The following is a 19,448-nucleotide window of genomic DNA, read 5'->3' as shown; positions in this document are numbered from 1 at the left end:
CTATGAAAGACAATTATTAAGAAAGCTACAGAAATGGTAATTTAGATGAAAAAAAAATACTTTTAACACAAATAGTTAGTTTTATCTAATAAACCAAAATTTTACAATAAAAATCAAATTATTGTTTTTATAAAAATTACAGATCCTGTAGTAGAGAATAAAATCATTAAAATGACTATGAAAGCTTCTAAAGGTAAAATGAGGAATCTATATACAACAGATGAATCCATTCCCAAAATATAAAGTAAATGTAAATACATTAACACTTCAAATACAAGTCAATAAATAATATTTGCATAACAAGAAACAAGGACAGTACAAAACCAAAACAGAATTGAATAAATATATATTTATAATCCTATGGGCATTATTCAAGAGCCTGTCAGGAATTTTGAATCAAAGCCAAAATACAAAAGTTTGACAGAAGTCTAATAGTCTCACTATTAACTTACTAAAATCAACACAACTGCACTAACATTTGTCGAGAGCGCACTTACTGATATTTTTCCTATTTTCCCAACCACTTGGCATCAAAGATATTCTCACTACACCACCAAGTATTAAAATACAACAATCAACCCTCCTCCCCTTTCGATTTCCTTCAATAACAGTCCAGCGAAAAAATGTTTTTTTTGTCAGTTGGGTAGCAGCTTAACAACAGTCTGAAGCTAAGAGCTGCTTCCTGAATTCCTGAGTAGTTGAAAGACAAATTACAATTAACCAATGCATATGATACCCTACAAGAGAGTAGAGAAAGTCAAAAGAATAGAATCTTGATCATAATTATTAGTCTACATACTAGTAGTTTGTAGAATAAAAGTTCAATCGAGAGGTGACATCTATTTCCTTAGTTATTTAGTAATAAAAGCCAAGTTTTCTTTCTTTTATTGTGATGTATGTCAATATCAATCAGCCACCCATTTTCTTTGAAAGCAATTTTGTACGAAGCACCAATCGCAAAACTAGATACAGTTCTGTTATTATTGTCTATTGTTGTTAACTTGGATTAGCCTTTGAACCAGTCAAGAAAGTCAATATAATTCGGGTTTTTCTATTGTTGTTAAGTTGGATTGACCCTTATTTGAGCTAGATGTGAAAAAAAGAATTCCTGAATTTGTTGGACCTATGGAAAAGATATATACATGAAGTTCCATCGATGTTTAGGATGAAAGACACGAGGAAAGTTCAGCAAAATGAGAAAGTTCCATATCGGGTATGCTTTGACAAATTCAAAGGGAGTCCTTATAATTATGGTGTTACAAGGGAATAAGTAGGGATTAGTGTTAACTGCTCTAGCATAAGCTGATGTGACAATATTCATTCAGTTAGAAGTTAGTGGCTTATCAATAAAGTGATTGGAGGACATATAAAAGGTCGACAAAGGCGGGAAAAGGAGGTTATGCCATACGATCTAACTCTATCCTCTCCCAATTCTCTCTATATCCTATCCCTTACTTATTCAATCTTTTATCTCATCTATACGGATCAAACTCTATTCTCATCTCCGTTGTAGGTTATCACTATAGTTAATGATTCTTCTCTTCCTAATCTTAGATTATATTATTCTTTTATACAATTCAGGTAATATTCTGTAATTCGAGGCAAGATTTAGCTTTTGTTCTAGTTTCTATCATAACAAATGGATACACTCAAGCACAAGCATACACCCAAGAGGAAGAATACTCTCCATTGAAAAAACTGTCGTTCATACTATATTATGTTCTTTATATTGTATATATAAGGCACTATGAGGAAGAAATCAAAAGACTCAAGTTGCTCCTACCTTAAGGAAATTGAAATCAAAGAGTATTAGATATTTTGAGGACACGTAGATAGGTAGAAGCCTCAAAGAGATTTCAGTAATCCAACAAATGTATTGAAGGAGCTCAAGATAGAACCATGGTTACTATTAAAATTCTATCCAACAATCTGTTTGTGATTGCAGTTGCCAAGAATCTCGTTCATCACGATAAAACCAAATATGACCAACACTTCATCAACCAGAAAATTGAAAATAAATTATCGTTATTGGATATTTAATTGGAGAGAAAGATAGATCTTTTATAATATTATTCTCATCATAGGTTATACCTATTTATACAGATTTAGAGCTGATTTTCTTCCATTAAGATAAATCAGAATCCCAAAAATATCTGAACTATCTTATTTTAATATATGTAGAAACAAATATAAGCCTAGTTTGACTATTTCTACAGTTGTCAGCCATGTTCCTTCTTTACTTCAAGCAAGTAACATTAGGATAAATCAGAATACCTAAATATTTAAACTGATTTCTTCTAATTATTGTAGAAATACATTTGAGAATAAAATAATAAAAAATATAAGCTTAGTTTGACTATTTTGCAGTTGTCAACCACGTTCGTTCTCGACTGCAAGCAAGTAACAGCCATTCACTCAAGTTATTTTTTTATTCTTTCCCCCTCTTTCCCATTGTTTTCAGTATTTTTCCAATTATTCTGCTGCTGGATTTGAATCAGACAACTATTCAGTAAGTTGTCTCTACTTTCTATGTCAGGCGTTTAAAAAAAACCACTAATTTCTTCAAGAATCAAGCTCAAAATTATCTGTGTGACATGAGTTACCCCTCTAAAACATGATCTTCAAAAAAAATAACTATAAAGTATAATAGTGCTCAAAACATAGCCAACAGAAGAAGATACATACTAAACATAAGCAGCAGCGCTTACCATCTGGAACTCAAAATGGGGACTCAAGTGATTCATCCCAAACATCACCACTTCCATTAGATGCATCCTCAGCATCTTCTTCCATAGAAAGCCTAATATACTCCCTGTGAGCAAAACGATCCCACTCCGTCAAGTGTGGATTCTCTCGCTCCTGATCACATTACAAATACAACATCACTGATATGAAAAACTGAAGTTTGGCTATGAAAAAAACAGCTCTTGCTAATATCCCTATTTACATACCTGGCGAATAAGAAATGGGTCGCGAGTTTCGAAAGCCAAGAACTTATTAAGATTGAAAAGGATATTGAAAAAACTTCCTGAGAGCTTACAGCCCTTCAAGTCACGTAATGTAAAGTAGCTCTCATTCTGCAAACAATACAAAAGGATTTTCAGAATCATCCATAACATGCTTACTAGAAACACCTAGACAAAGAAAAGTGATAAGCATGCATCACTAAAACAATATTATAGTCACATAATGACTTCTAATAGATATTAAAAGCAGTAGAGTTTGATAAATAATAATCAATGTCTTGAGTTTAGGCTTGATTTTGGTGTTCCTTCACTTGTAGATACCAAAAATATTGTCGTTTCTTCATTTTGGCTTTCATAGTTATATACATATTATAATTGTACCTTTCCCAAAAAAACAATGGGTAACTAAATTGATCATATTCTATGTGAGAATGAGAAACTATGAAGGGATGGTAAATACAATATTTGTACAGTTTTAAGGGAAAAGAAAACCAAGTAAGAGGAATAGTCACGACAATGAGTGGACAAACAATCCTAAACTGTAGATTGTTTTAAGCTGAAAAAAAACCAAAATGTCCAGTACTCACCATATTAACGAGGATAAATAGTAAAAGAATCAGATGATGGCCATATCTTGGAACACTTAACCTCAAAATTGGGAACTCGGAAACTACTTATCACATTTTTCACAAAAATGACTAGTAAATACGTATAATAAATTATTGTAGGATGTTATGCATAATGTATTGTGAATGCAACACAACATGTGTAGATGTTTGTGGCAGATATGATCAAGATCTAAAAGAAATTTCAAAATGTTCAAATTGGATAACCTCTGGTCCAATCATATCAACAATCTGACACAAAATATCCTCAAAGAGAACAGGCTCCTGAGCCATGCATTCCATACGATGCAACTGCTCCTCGTAAAAGAATAGCATTTCATTCCGAGATATTATCCCATTCCCATCCAAATCTATGCATTTGAACCTGAATGAAATAAGAACCAAAAGAAGTTAGTAATCTCTTAGACTTTAATACTATTGACCCTTATAATCTCTCCTTTGTATTTAAGCAATTACAGCCAACATACACAGGCACAGATCAGAAAGAGAATTGGACAGGGAACACTAAATCTATTCCAATGCAGTCGTCATAATTTTATACAGCACTTTGCAATAGTAAATGCCTCTTAATTATCTTCTATTGTGCTAACTGTGGAATCATAGACAAGGTATCTTTCAAGACATAAGTTAGAGTGCACAACATAGCACAAACTACTAGTCAACAATCCCATCATAACAGCATGGTTGCCGTCTGCCATGTTAACACTTATAAGAACCTAAAAAGTATGGAGATTCATTCATGCATGAATAATTAGTTACAAGCACATAACCTTTTTTCAGAATGAGATAGGATTTGGCTCCAATACAATGCATTAGGTATTGTCTATTTAATGTAACAAAAGATAGACTGAACATTCAAGAGATCATCAATATCCTTCCTTGGATTAGTAAGAATGCAACCCAGTACAAAGGGAACTTGGTAAGCAGTAACAAAACGAACAATACCAAGGTTTGCATTCTTTCATTATTTTCACTAGTTCATTTGGGAAGATGAGGAATGCCACATAAAAATAAATTGGTGTTCATCATCAGCAAGTTTAGTAGGAAAAAGGATCTAAAGTGTTATTTATTATTCTTTTTTAATCTTTTCACATTTTCCAAATAAATGAGGGAGAGGGGGGAATCATTTTTAACCCAGTATGTTCAGTTTCACACTACCAAAGATAAGTGAAGACCATGATCAACGATCTCAAAAAGATTGTTACCTCGGATCACTCATTGCTAATAGAAGTAATGAGCAGTAATCCCAAAAGGTAACGCATTATGCAAATGTCAAGATACCAATATGGTGCAGACTCACTTGCATATCCTCACTTTGAATAGTCAATACTAGCTCCTGTGTGAACACTCCCAACAAAAATAGGGTAGGGTAGCTGAACATAAAAATCAACACCTTATTGAAGTTGTAAGGATCTTTTTGATCACTATGCACATGACTAAACAATTCTAGGGGATGTAGTCCTAACTGTAGCTTATCTAATCAGTCGACTACCTTTGAGAATCTTGACATTCAAAACCCCCTTTGATACATTGTTTCAAACCTTTCCTCACTTCGATTTTTTGTCCTCAAACATCTTTTCAATGGTGTTCAACTGGTTTATTTTGGAGAAGATCAAAAGCAGAAAGATCTCAATCTCGTACATACCCACTGCGGGAGTGAATGCACACATCCTAAGCAAAACACTCTCTAGAGCAAGGTTCGAAGAACTGAGTTGCAAGTTGAGCATGCATGAATATTCAGATTAGTTAGAATATTCGGATTAGTAGATAATTCAAGTACTATTTGAGTAGACAAGTGTGAACTTTGAAGATAATTATCTACTTCATAGTTATCGATAAGTGGTTTAAAGAAAATTATCCTAAAAAGGTTTATCCCATATGTTACTGTCTAGAATAAATATTACACAACTTTTTTCTCTCTTACTTTTTGCATTATGTTTGCTTTTTTTTTCCTTTCAAAGAGGTCAACCTTTTCCTTAGAATAAAAGGAAACATAAGAAGCGTTCAAAGCATTACAAAGTCAAGGGCAAAGAGAAACAAAAACAAGAACAAGGGAAGAAATAAGGCACGAAGAAAGGCTAATTGCTATAAGCATTATATTTGCTTATAATTTAACATAACCTATCTAAAGTAATGATGAACCATTTTTTTCAAATAATGCAGTTTTTATCTAGAAGACTGGAACACATTGATTTATTGGAAAGAATTAACAGCATTATAGCATTATGGGTAAATAAATACCAGAATTCGAGGCTAGGATCAGAAGTTTTATCCTCCTCAGACAGTATGAAGTAAACAAAATCCTCATATCCCATTTTTCCCTCTACTTTGCTAGTAAACCTCCTAGAGCTCTGCAGCATATCAGAATCACACAAGGAAAAAGAACAGTAAAGAAGAATAAGTCAATAAAACCTTACTCATGATATTATAAGGACTAAAAGTCATACATTTTTTAACTTAATTGGACTGCATATTAAACAAACCTGAGAAAATATTCTCTCCACAATCCTGTAGGTAAGTGCGTGGTTCCCATATTTAATAAGGTTCTCTTTATCTATTAAGAAATCGTGGTCGCTGTCAAGCTCCCAGAATTTGCAGTAGATTACATAGAAATGTTCGTACGAGAAGTACCTATTAAAATAGGAAAAGTTAAACCAGCAAGAAACAAAAATTATCACAAAATATATAACTAAATTGAACATGAGCTTATGAAATGTATGATATTTTTTTTTATAAAAAAGGTCTAACTTTTTATTGAAATCGAGAGTGGAACGCAAGAAACGTTCCTACAGTTTGCGGAAAAAAAATGGTGAAGAAAGAGAAAAACTAAAAATACAATAAAGTTAGCTTATAAATGTATGATGATGCTTCTTAGATGGCCTAGAGTGTCAAGCAGAGTGAAAAAATAGACCACGGTGGAAGCCAAAGGTAAGAGCTTATACACAAGCATCCGAAAATGCTCTTTTGCCGCAATTGTCTAATAATAGATCTAGAGCAAAAGAAATGCAGGAGTGTTCGGACAGGCAATGAAAATAGATTGTAACATGATGCGATATACATAGTACAATCTGGAGAAAATACAAGGATAATCATACTAACTGGCTTTTGTGCAAAGAATGGGGTAGGGATACTGACTCAATACTCATCGTTGCTACATAATCCCAATTCTCAGTGCTATTTGGGAAATAGTCAATGAATGACTTGTTGGCTTTCTTGTAATTTTACTTCTTTGGCTTTAAAAAAAGTATGACAAAATTTCAACTTTCAAACACATTATCCAACATTTATTTTATAAATGGTCCAGGTGTGAAGACTCAAATGCATGACCTTGTGACATGAGTTTTTATGTTTAACCACAAAGTTATGAGTCTCCACCCTTATCTAACATACTTTGTATAACATCAAATTCATTTCCTTAATATGGGTTTAGGGTAAGTAGGAACATGAAAGTTAATGAGAACATCCTCGCAGCCAAAGTCCAAGGTAATCAAAACTAATAAATTAAATACACTACTTTTATCCCCATTTATGTAGTAGACATCATACATAGAAGTATATCAGCTCCAGAATCAAAGCAAAAAGAAAAGGATAAATAAAGAAAAATAAACCAATTGATACACCAACAGCAACCATTCTAGTCATCACACACCTTAGAACCTTGTTAATGTCCTCCTCTTCATCTGCATTTTGCATGGCAGCAATCAAGTTGCTACGTTTCAGCTCCTTGAGTGTAAGGCGGCCATTACCTGATCTATTAACGTAGAAAAATATTCTGTGTATAACAGTTTCAGCTGGAAAGTTGACATAAAAAAATAGTTCATTATCACACACATGGATATAATAGTATAGGTATCTGAATGAGGAAAACAAATTTACAATGTAATTGATCAAATATTTTATAGGGTAAGAATTGGATCTAGAGCTGCAAGCCGAGCGACTCGATTAAGTATTTTTTAGCTCGACTCGAACTCGAGCTCAAACGAGTTTATAAGCTCGAGCTCGACTATTTACCTACAAGCTCCGCTCGACTTGAAAAACTTTAACTAAAATTAATTTTTCAAATATTTGTGGAAAAAATAATATTTATTATAAATTTTAGGTTTTAATATTAAAATAAATAAATAAATATATTATTTATTATCAGGCTTGAAAAAACTCAACAAGCCATCGAGCAAGTATTATAAGAGCTCGAGTTCGACTCGAATATTAAACGAGTCGGCTCGAGCACGACTCGAACTTGATCAAAGTCAAATTCAAGTCGAGTTTTGACCGAGCGGCTCAAGAGCAGCTTGACTCATTTGCAGCCCTAGATGATACATAGATAGAAATTGAGAAAAGAATAGTATGAAATAGATATGAGAAGCACAAAGAATTGGAAGTGAAAATGGAAATTTTTCCTTCAATAAACTGATGTTCTGCTATTGTCGCCTAAAGACAATCTATTAGTAATCTATAGTATAATTTCTAACTTTTTTTTAAAAGGATAAGCTTGTGTTGAGAATCACAAATATTGTGATTTCAAATTTTCTTGATATTAAGCATTTCAATACGATGGTTCAATGCAGCTGCTGCTTTTATTTCCATTTCCTTTTCTATTTGTAACTAAGATAAACCATGGTTGTTCAGAAACCAAGATTCTGGCTAAGCAGTCCATTTTTTTTACCTTGCCATTTTAGCTGTTGCATGAAAAACTTAATGTTGGAGCTATTGAGAAAAGAAGAGAGTGATTTTATTATAGGATAAAGTCCCATATATAGAGAGAAAAAATAGAGATCCCTTATTAAGGGATAGGAAAAATCTCAAACATTCTAATGATAATCACATGTAAATTGACCTTAACTAACTCCTAAAGTTTAGGGATTATCTCTAAGGTGGTCTAGTTTGAATATTTCCACACTTAAGAACATAAATGTTCCAGTTTTACTTTAACAATGGATTACCTTTTAACTTTCAGTATTATCATTTGATGGACCCCAATTTTAGCACCAGAATAATATTAAGATAAGAAATAACTAGACTTCAGACAGGCATGATCCTCCAGAGGAGACCATCTTGAAAGTCCAACTGATTTGGAAATCGGAACATAAGAACTAAAAATAGATAGTGTCACTTATAATCATTATGCCACGTGAAGGTGGAAAATATTGAACCAATTTGAAGGTAAAATTAGAAGACTTGAGATGGTTGTAGACGAACCATATCTTTCTTGAAATTCAGGTGTGCTTTGCAAGAACTCCAACCCTGGATGAGTAGCCAAAAGTTCTTGAAGCACGGATTTAAAGTCATCCTACAGTCAAATTAGTAAATTTTCAAGAAAAGAAGAGTAAAATAGTATAGTTGCACAAATCATAGCATATGAAATTAATTTGACCAACATGCAACTTTTGGAAAATGGAAAGATAATTTGCACATACAACATACAGATAGAGCTCTAATACAAAAATTAATTCTCCATGAAGAAGAAGTCAAACAAAACCTGAATGAGATATTTATGATCTGACTGCTTTAGTATTATGAAAATCTGGGTTGCTGTGTCCTTCATCAACATGCCACCAATGACCCAATAATTAACAAAAGCATCCCTACACGCAATTGACAATTAAGAAACATATAAATATGTATGCCAAACATCAACAACCAAAATAAAGTTGAAGAACATGTAGCCTCTTTGAAAGTTTTCTCATGTAGGATCATAAAATCTCTCCAAAAAAACACTGCCACCAAAGGAGGAAAAACTAAGACCTAGGTTAAATTTGCAAAAAACAATAACCCAGATTTATCAAAATAACCATGTTTGATGCTATAACCCAAATATTCGGTTTATTTGGGTTCAATTACTCAAATGCCCTTAAGAAGAAACATCTAAACATATGTTTTGGTACAAATCAGAAGCATCCAAAAAAACCAAAATCTATAACTGCTTAGCAGTGTGGCGGCATGGGCAATCATTAAGATTCTGTTTTTTTATCTGTGATGAGTAATTAATTTGGATGTCAGACGGAAAAGAAAATATAAGCAGCACAAATCCAGTTTCAATCTAATAAAGTGGAAGCCAAGAAGTCCAAAGAGAAAGAACACCATTGGCTCAACATTATAAAGGGAGAACACCATGGGCAACCATTCTCCCATGCAAGTCACCATAGTGAAGCAACCAGACACATTCCTAAAATTTTGGAATGTTAATCTCTCTAAGCTCCTTGAAATAAAAGAGAGATAATGGAAAAACCGTAAAATGTGTCCCTACTTTTTTCTCTGAAGTGTGATTTATAACCTGATACACGATGAATGAAAGTGTCTTTGTTCCTATTTGGGACAACAGCTTTTGATTTACCTACTTCAAACTAAACAAATTACCTGATTTAATAGTGAAAATAAAACAAAAATGTGTCATCATGTGCCCCTACCATTAAAAGTGTGAACAACTAAGCTTGCCTTTTAGCTCATTGTTAATGTGGACGTTTGATAAACCAAAAATATGCCTAATATGATCTCAATTTCTGATTGTTTATATATTTGTCTTCTTCAATTTTTAGTGAAATTTGAATTTATGACCCCTTCCATTTTAAGAATTATTTATCTGTGCTTCAGCTTTTGGCTGGCATTGCAGCCATGACCCATGCATATAAGTGTTAACAGAAAAGTCCATATGTTGCTATCATTAAATATGGGGTAGTTTTCTTTAATTTTACAAATTGTAGGTGATAAATCAAGATGATTAGACAATAAAGGCAAAATCAAAATTGAGAAAAGTTTAGGTATATTTATGGATTTTATCAAAACGTAAAGGTAAGTGACAGATCTATATGTCCGTTGTTAATTCACCCATCTTTTCTTAACAAACTAGTTTCTTTGAATAACATTGAGTTTATAAGCTTAATCAAGTCTCTAAGACTTATATTCTTAAAGCATACTCTTTTTGACTTAGTTGAAACCAAATACGATCTTGACTGCACCCACATGCTCTTAGATATGTTAATAAATAACTTTAATCAAACAACCATGGAGAAATCAAGGAAGAGAAGAGATTCTAGTCCGCAAACTTGACCAGAAGAATGGAATAAATAGTCATCACACTAGCTATGAACTGTCCTGAAAATTGGTATGTTAGACATCGCTCAGCTTAAGTCATATGTTATATCACACCTCAAAGAAGCATGACACTCACATCCAACGGTAGCAAATAACAATTCAGACCATGAAAAGGAGCCCTAACTAAAAATTGTCAAAGAATGCAACAAACACAGTACCTTAAGAAAACAATAAAAATATTTCAATCAAATCAAACAAGTTACTCAATAAAAGAAAAGACGATCACCTCGTTACATAACCAGAGCAGTTGACATCTATATGTCTAAATAATGCTGATGAGAGGAAAGACGGGAGCTTGCAAATTTCCCTTGTCAATGGCTTAAATTCTGAAAATAACCCGAAGGCAGAAAAACTGATAAATGTCATTCACAAAAAAATCATAATAAAAAAGTATTGAAGCACATATATAGACAAGCTTCAGAATATTTCTCACCGTTAATCTGTAGTCCATCAACATGGCCATAGAAAAACTGATTTATTCTAAACAAGCATCTTTCCTTGATTTCATTAGGAGGAGGGCATCCATTTTTGAAGTAAAACTGCAAATATTGCAAGTACTCAACTAAAAAGAAGGAAAAGAAGCAATAAACTAGACTAGATACTGGAATTGGTTTAGCACAAGTGAACAAAAACAGTCACAGAATAAGTAACCTGAGGAATAAGTTCCTTATGGGGCTCAGGAACCGATTTTAGAGGAGACCCTAAAATAGAGGGGCCCAATCTCTGTTTTACGGTGCGAGGAGAGCCAGATGAACCAGATGAACTTCTTGGTGATAGTGGTGGTGCACTGCCAGCAGGAAACATGGAAGGCAGTGAATTACTTGAAGAAGCTTTCGGACTAGAAGATGTTCCAGGAACGTTCAAGGGAACACCAGCCTTTGCATTTGTAAGTAATGATTTCACCTGAAATCACAGAAAATACATTTTATATATACTAAATCTTCTCAAGTATTACTAAATATAGCCAACAGAACTAAACACAGTAAAAATAAATTAAATGTATAAATGATCACTCTATATACAAACTAATAGCAATTGTATAAAGGAGAAGCATCTTTTTTACCTATAGAAGGCTCCATAACTCTACCAAGTTTCAAAAGTAGACAAGGAAATAGAGTAGTTTAAACATTGAAGAGAAGTTCACACTGGTAGAACAAAAATTTAGAGGAAATGGTTCATTTTCCCTGTGTGTTGCAGTTACTTGGTTAAAGCAAAACAAAATATTTAGGCCATTCGGTCATTGTCACTTGTCTTGAAGAACAATCAGCAATTTTGGGTGCTTATTGCAATATGTCAAATTCTTGTCTGCCAACATTCCTTCAAGAGAATTTGGATGATTTGTGTCTGTCCATAACTATTCTCCCTCATGTTTAAATTAGGTCCTAAATCTATCAAGTGTGTCTTCTTTCTTGGGAACTCGCCTGACAAATGGGTATAAATGTTATTCTCCTATCCTCATTTAAGGTATTGGATTCCACCTAAATATATATAAAAAAAACTTATATAAGTTAACAAAGTGGGCTCATGGAGTGTGATTATGTCCCCTAATCGTTGTATAATACACTAATAGGCTTTCTTTTTTAAAGGGTTGTTTTAGAAAGGATAAACTGTTGGAATCCATTCATCAAGCTTTGAATTTTCTTGTTGTATTGATTGATATACATAGATTAAAGTGTATTACGGGTCAAACTTAAAACATGAAAATAAGATTTATAAGCCAGAATCACAACAATACAATTATAGATGTAAGGCAATAATAATGAAAAATAAGAAGTATAAACCACAAAGACACGATACCAGTAGAGAAGTGTCAGGTTGTGAAAGCCACTGGTCAAAAAGCTTTTCAGCAAAGTAAGGATTCGACTTAAGAGCCAAAGGTGAGACTTCTGTAAGCAGCAATAATTCAGCATCAAAAGAACCCAAATCACCGTTAAAATCCACATCCATCTCAGAATCAAGAAATTCAATTTATCATCCGTATACTAGTTGTGATCTCGAGATCCAAAAAAAGCAGCAAAAAAATCCCAAACAAGCAGCCACCACCAACAAACAGCTCAAACAAACAAATCCCCGAGTGACCCTCTCTCTCTCTCTCTCAACGGATCTCCGAAGGAAGAGAGGAATAAAATGAAGGTCGATCGAAGCGGGGTGAAGTTGAGATTTGGAGATCTGAAAGGGAGCGTATCTACAGACAGAGAATATGCAGAGAAATGTAAGGATTCAAGACGGCGAAACCCTTGGGGGGCGAGAGATTTCGTCGTTGCGTATAAAAACTGACTCTTTTTAACTCATTGAACCAAGGAAAGGAAGAAGAAGATGGGCTGACTAACCTCAAGCGTTGTGTTGTGGCGACTCTCTCTCTCTCTCTTTGATCTTTGTCACGTGATAGAAAGGAGGTGAGACACTCTTTAGGTCTTGTTTGTTTTAAAGTCTCTTATCATCATCATAATTACTTTTATCAAATAATATTAATCTCAATAACTATTTTTATTATGAGAAGTGACATCACTTTTTGGAAAAATGATAAAAGGTGAGGAGAGAGACGAGAGAGAAATTTTTTATTTTTTATTTTTTTGCTAAATTGTGCAACATCATTCTCTCCCTCAAATTCCCTCTCTCAATTATTTCTCTTTTATTATTTATTAAAATAATTTATAATTTATGTGTTACTTATTTTAAAAAATAAATCTTTATTAAACACCATATAAAGAAAATTTTCATGAAATTATAATTATTTATACAAATAAAAACTTTATTTGTAATGACTTTTATAAATAAGTGATTGAATAATGGTCAAACTTTACAATAATGTCATTATAAGTTAGGTATATATATATTTATAATTTAAGTCTTTTTGACTTGAGCAAGAATTGAATTGATAATTTTTTTAGGTCATTTCTTATCATTCTAGTTATTTTAGTGAGTTATATTTCTTTATATTACTAAAAACATGATAATTCTTTGAAGTAAAATAGTTTATCAAAAGATTTTAAGAAAAATTGTGAAACTAAGAAATGAGTCACCTCGAAATACAATTAACTTTGCACAAAAGACCAACACTTTTAGAGTTTCCTTAATGATGATAACATCGACGGAAAATGATCCCTTATCTAATGACACGCGAAAAGTTGAAGAAGCCTTTGAAGCCACAGTTCTCAATCATTAAAAACTTGGCCTTGAAAACGCGAAATCTGATCTACCCAATTCATTCGCTACTCATCCCATTATGATTATAATGCCAAACATAAACTCGTGCAACATAATTCTAAGAATTTTCAATCTCCAAAAGGGTGAGATCTAATATTCTTTAATAAATGTCAATTGATTCCCGAAAATGGTTGAATCCAAGACAATCTTCAATGTGTTTGCTAGACCCTTAGAAATAATCTTGTGAGAAGAGGAGACCACAGTGACTTGAAATTCTTTATGTCTATAATCCGGTTTATGTAGCTTGTTATTTTTGTATTATTATTATTATTATTATTATTATTTTCTGTCCGAACTTTATCTTTTAGGTTTGTTACATACATGTCTTTATTTTGGATTGCATTGTATTTAAAGTGTTATAAAAATGACATTTTTCAAACTATAAAAAAAAAATCAATCAAATTGAAGGCATTGCTATAAATTGTCTTACTTTAATCTATTAAAAATTAATGAATGTCTTAGAACCTTTTGTTTGATACTTTAAATCCAACATTTGTATCATCTTTCCCTTAAAACCCCGAGACCTTTTGCTACTTCCTTTTTTCACTTTGTAAAAAGAAAAAAAAAATATAATAGTTTGACCTAAAATAATTGTTTTGTTGATTTTTTTTTTAAAATGTATAATAAAAAATCATTTTTAATCTATTTTCAATTAAACACAATTAATTTGTTTAATCATATTTTTCATATTCAAAATAGTCTTGATATTGATAATATTTAAATTATGCTAGTTATTTTTACATGTACAAGTCCATATTTAAAATGAAAAATTAAGTGTTTAGTTAGTAAAATGACAAAAATGTTAAAATGAGAAATTCAATTTGAGATCAAAACATATGGATAGTGAATAAATATAGGATGATCATGTACATACATATATGTGAGCCAATGTCTTAATATTCTAAATTACCAAACTTGACAAAATGTTAGCTTGAAACTTGGTGGTTTGATTGATGCCTTAACAAATTTTTCTATGTTAAAAGCAATTGTCATATCGACATGTGTTCTGATCATCGAGACCTTAACCCATCCTATTGACAATAACAAATATTGGCAAGACAGCAGCACGTTAATAGTGACATTGACTATTGATAGTTATGATACATTATTTTGTACAAATTGTAAATTTATAAAAAAAAAAAAGTTGTTCATTTGTTTCAATTTCTTTTGTTATTATTAAATCGTTTTCAGAAAGAGTTTAAGAATAAAGTAAATAGAGACGAAAAGAATAAGGCAAATATGTTGAAGCTTTCCATAATATTGAATTGAAAAGTTAGTGGGAGCGATGATAATCATTTAAAATTTAAAGGGTAACTTATTAGAATAATAGTGATAATATTGGCTAATTGTGTAACACATAATGCAACATGTTCTTGAAATGTTACTATTATAACCAATGCTAAAGTATACAACACTTTTAAGCCACAATTTTATATGGTTGGATGAGTAGTTATGGGAATTAATGAGAGTATAAATTTGTTGTAAATTGTCATGATGCACTATAATAATTAATGGGTCAATAGTTTAAACATTTTAAGCCATAATTTCATTATAACTTAGTCAACTTTATTACTTTTTTTTTTTACATTCGCAATATATGGTAGGGTGCTTGTTTCTTCTAAACATATTGTACTATTTTACATTTATTTTATTTGTTATTATTTTAATTTTTTAATTTATTTTCAGAATGCCCTAGCATGAATATAAAATTATGATATCCTTTAAATTTATTTGAGAGTCAAATTTGAGACTTTTGTTATTTTAGATAATATTTGTGTCACTTCAATTAGTGTGTTGAGTTTTTAAACCTAATGTATATAATATCTCATCTGAATTAATGTATCATTAAAGAAGTAAACTATATAGTTTCAATGTCACAAAAATCGTTTCAATCGAATAAACTTTTAGCATTTATTTTTTCATTGGAATAGTTTTCTTACAAATATGCTCAATTTTATTGATTATTTTTGTTTGGTATTGCTCATGTCCTTAAGCGATCTCATTTGTTTCTTTACTGCACACGAATTTTGAAACTTGTGATGTTGTAACTTTAAAATTTGCTCTAACGTGTAGTTTTTTCTGTTGAAGTATTTTAGCTTTTGAAATATACTCAAGAATATAAATTATTGAATATTTTCACTTGATATTGTGTATGCTCATTCTCTTGCAAAAGGAAGAGTCTATCATTCATATTATCATTTCTTTGATTTTCTTGAACAAAGTGAGTTACAAAAATAATTGTCATAATTGAAAATCAATTTTTTGTTAGTTTCCACATTAATAAAGATGGGTGACAATGAAATATATATAATTAAAGATAATTTTGAGAAATTAATATTTATGATTATTTTATACGAATAATTCTAAAAAAGAAAAACTTTCAAAATAAAAATAAAAAGAAGTCAAAGATTAACAAGATCATTGAATACCCTTTTGTGACATCAAGTAGGGCGAAAACCATTCTAAATCCCACCAAAATCGTGGACGTCATTCACAATGCAATCGACCCGATCATCTATTTCCCGCTACAAATCTCTATGTCAAGAGAATAATCAGACGAATCCTTATTATCAAGAGATATTTATGGGTGGAATATTAACTTTTTTTTTTAATAAATGAGAACTAGCATGACACCCACAACCATAACTCCTACTTAAGACTCTTACCACTAGACTACTTTATGAGATTTTATGAGATTATATGAACTTAACAATATTAATAAGTTGTGACGAAGATGAACTAAAGTAAAATGGATAGTGCCTACTTAAACAACAATTTATGGAAAACAATGCATGAGATGAAATTAAGGTTTTTCCATAATTCCATGCATGCACATAAATCAAATGATCAATTAATGTGTTGCATTCTATTCATTTTGGCATATGAGATTCAAATATTTTTTTAATTAATTGGTTCTTACAAGAAAAACAATGCATGAGATGAAATTAAGGGTTTTCCATAATTCCATGCATGCACATAAATCAAATGATCAATTAATGTGTTGCATTCTATTCATTTTGGCATATGAGATTCAAATATTTTTGTAATTAATTGGTCCTTACAAGAAAAAGAAAAAGGTTTTACAAACTTCTCAAAAACATAGCGATTTTCTTTATCATTATTGAATTTATCGAGAAATAATAAAAGATAGGGGTCGGGATTGGATTCATCAGACAACAGCTCCTACTGGGACGCCTTTTTTGAGCCTGGAGGACCCGTATAGGGTTTCTTCAAAACGAATGATCTCATTCTTTGATCCGTAAGCCACTTGTGTCCTCTCATCAAGAGAGGTGATCACCTTGTCTAAAATCGATTGCTTGCCTTCACTACTATATCCTCCGGCTTTCTCTATTAGAAATCCTAGTGGCGCACACTCGAACAACAACCTTAGCTTCGCTTTCGCTGATGGGGATATCACATTTGTAAATATCCCTTTCTCCTTCACAATTATCTAGTACCAACAAATTATTTTCATTTAAAAATGGTCATGAAGTGTCTATCCAAAAAAAAAAAATGTATCGCTTCAAATCAATTAATGTCATTTAATTACCTGATTAACGTCGGGCACCATTCCTCCTGTGTACCTTAGCGTGTATTTTTCTTTAATGTAGTAATCGATCAACTGCGTGCCATTTTAATAAATTTGAGACCCGATAAATTAATGAAAATTCAAAATATTGTTCGTCGTCGCAATGGAAAACATGTAAATAATGAGATGTCTAGGGGCAATGAGATAACCTTGCTATACTCAGGATGATCAGTTGTGGCTCTTAGATTCCCTGGTGAAAACATCTTCCCCTCACCAATTTCTGTTGTGTCCTTCACATGTGTCCATTTCCCTACAAAAATAAAACAATTTCAAACCTATCAAAAATAAATAAAAATTTGCAAACAAAGTTTGTTTCCTATTCCACCGAAATAACCCAACTTAAATTAATGCGTTCTTAGTAGAATTAATCGAAATTGAGGCCTCAACATTTTATGTCAGCACTTTTTTCACTTGAACTGCCTTGTCTGATATATGATGTTTCTTAAACTATAAATACCTTCGTCAAGGAGGAGGAATTCATGGGTGCCCGGGATATCCTTAACCGCGATAACATATGTGGTTCGAGGTCCATAAATTCCCATGGCAGCAGCCACTTGATCCCTGCCAGTTACACCGGTCAGCTTGTCTCCAGGCCATACACCAAAAATGGTGCCCACAGTGAAGTTAGTATCAACTATACTCGATCCATCTAGAGGATCAAATGCAACACTAAATCCACCTGTTATTGTAATTCAAGAATCAAATCAAATCAATTAATAATATTAATAATAATAATCATATCTTCAAAATTCATTGAAATGTACCTTCAACTGGACCTCCCATGTCTTGAAGCTCAGGAACTTCCTCAGAGCAAGCATATTTGCAGAAATGAGAATATGTCAATGCCTGATTTACAATGAACAAACATCAAATTAACTTAGAAAAAAACAAAAACAAACGGTTATACAATGTAAGGCAGTTTTGTAACCTCGAACAATAGCTTGTTGGCGAGCATATCAACCGCGAGTTGTTCATCACCGAAAGAGTTAACACATGCGGTTGCACTACAAGAAGCTGTCCTGACCTTAAAAGCAATGGTTCTAATGGCTTCTCCCATACAAGTCAATAGCCTGATCAAACCCTTATCTGGGGTAGCCTTTGACAAGAATTCTTCCTACATAATTTGAAAAATCTATCTATAACCTATATGTCTTATTTGAAAATGAGTATATTTGTTTTTATCATAATAATAATAATAACATACCAAACTGTCTCCAATTTCACATTTGGTGACAAGGGTTTCAGAGTTCTTTGCCTTAAGAATCTTTAAAGATGATCTAGGGGCAATCCTGAGAGACTCTCCAAACAAGGCACTTGATTTCAAACCCTGCATCATTAAGTTCTTTTCAGTGATTCAGTCACATTCAAATTTGAACATCAAGTTCTCAAATCATATACCTTGGAGCTGAATGAAGGGGATAGAAGAGCAGATGAAGAATGCTGAGATGAAACACTTGGTAGGAGAACTCCACGTGCACAGCAAGCAATTCCAGTTTCCATGGCTGCTGCTGCTGCTTCTGCTTAAGTTATTGTTAGGTCAAATGCAGGGAAGAAGATGAAGTGAAACAGAGAAGAGAATGAGAGAGTACCAGTTAGAGTTCTTCTTCTTCTTTTGGTTGAGAAGAGAAGGAGTGGCAATGGCAGTGACAATTAGCAGATAAGTGGGATAATGGGTTTTGGACACGTGGCATGCAATGAGTAATGGATTAGATTGATGAAAGGTGAAGATGAAAAGGGACTTAACTACCATCTCTCATATGTATGTGGCTCTAGCTCATGCTTAAAATTATAATTGAGATATGGTAATGGGTCCCATTTTTAAACATATCATTGAAATTTGTGCCACTATTTTTACAAATTTGATTTGATTACTAATGACATTAATTAGCTTTGTATTATTTTCTAAAACATAAAATTTTCAAATTGAATAACTTAATTGGTTAAATAACTCGGTAGTTTAACTACTTGTTC

General features: G+C 32.3%; 2 protein-coding genes across 2 annotated transcripts; both read right to left on the bottom strand.

Moving 5' to 3' along the window:
- Positions 1–212: 212 nt before the first annotated feature.
- LOC124919914 (serine/threonine protein phosphatase 2A regulatory subunit B''beta-like) lies at positions 213–13,016 on the bottom strand. The gene is made up of 13 exons (XM_047460280.1): positions 12,479–13,016; positions 11,333–11,584; positions 11,115–11,220; positions 10,908–11,007; positions 9,069–9,174; positions 8,789–8,879; positions 7,242–7,383; positions 6,076–6,223; positions 5,834–5,943; positions 3,800–3,956; positions 2,952–3,077; positions 2,709–2,859; positions 213–690 (listed from the first exon to the last, which is right to left on the bottom strand). Exons 1-12 carry the CDS (start codon positions 12,626–12,628, stop codon positions 2,719–2,721), a joined length of 1,629 nt encoding a protein of 542 aa, XP_047316236.1. The 5' UTR covers positions 12,629–13,016; the 3' UTR covers positions 213–690; positions 2,709–2,718.
- Positions 13,017–16,734: 3,718 nt separating this feature from the next.
- On the bottom strand, positions 16,735–19,165 carry LOC124919913 (sedoheptulose-1,7-bisphosphatase, chloroplastic). The gene is made up of 8 exons (XM_047460279.1): positions 19,067–19,165; positions 18,876–18,985; positions 18,682–18,804; positions 18,406–18,591; positions 18,242–18,323; positions 17,935–18,156; positions 17,627–17,727; positions 16,735–17,510 (listed from the first exon to the last, which is right to left on the bottom strand). The coding sequence occupies exons 2-8, from the start codon at positions 18,975–18,977 to the stop codon at positions 17,427–17,429; spliced, it is 900 nt and encodes a 299-aa protein (XP_047316235.1). The 5' UTR covers positions 18,978–18,985; positions 19,067–19,165; the 3' UTR covers positions 16,735–17,426.
- Positions 19,166–19,448: the final 283 nt, after the last annotated feature.

The sequence above is a fragment of the Impatiens glandulifera genome, chromosome 1, assembly GCF_907164915.1.
Source record: "Impatiens glandulifera chromosome 1, dImpGla2.1, whole genome shotgun sequence".
NCBI classification, from domain to species: Eukaryota; Viridiplantae; Streptophyta; class Magnoliopsida; order Ericales; family Balsaminaceae; genus Impatiens; species Impatiens glandulifera.
The sequence above is the reverse complement of the archived record's forward strand: the minus strand, read 5'-3'. Positions and strand labels throughout refer to the sequence as shown.

Bases quoted from the DNA above. Each gene is read 5' to 3' on its own strand.
- LOC124919914 (XM_047460280.1), bottom strand. From the start codon at position 12,628: ATGGATGTGGATTTTAACGGTGATTTGGGTTCTTTTGATGCTGAATTA. The intron at 9,175-10,907 runs GTGATCGTCTTT...AATTGCGTGTAG, and splicing joins TGCTCTGGTTATGTAACGAG to GGATGCTTTTGTTAATTATT. The intron at 3,957-5,833 runs GTATTTATTTAC...TATTTCATTCAG, and splicing joins GATCCTAGCCTCGAATTCTG to GTTCAAATGCATAGATTTGG.
- LOC124919913 (XM_047460279.1), bottom strand. From the start codon at position 18,977: ATGGAAACTGGAATTGCTTGCTGTGCACGTGGAGTTCTCCTACCAAGT. The intron at 18,592-18,681 runs GTATGTTATTAT...CAAATTATGTAG, and splicing joins GTGAAATTGGAGACAGTTTG to GAAGAATTCTTGTCAAAGGC. The intron at 17,511-17,626 runs GTTATCTCATTG...AATGGCACGCAG, and splicing joins ATCATCCTGAGTATAGCAAG to TTGATCGATTACTACATTAA.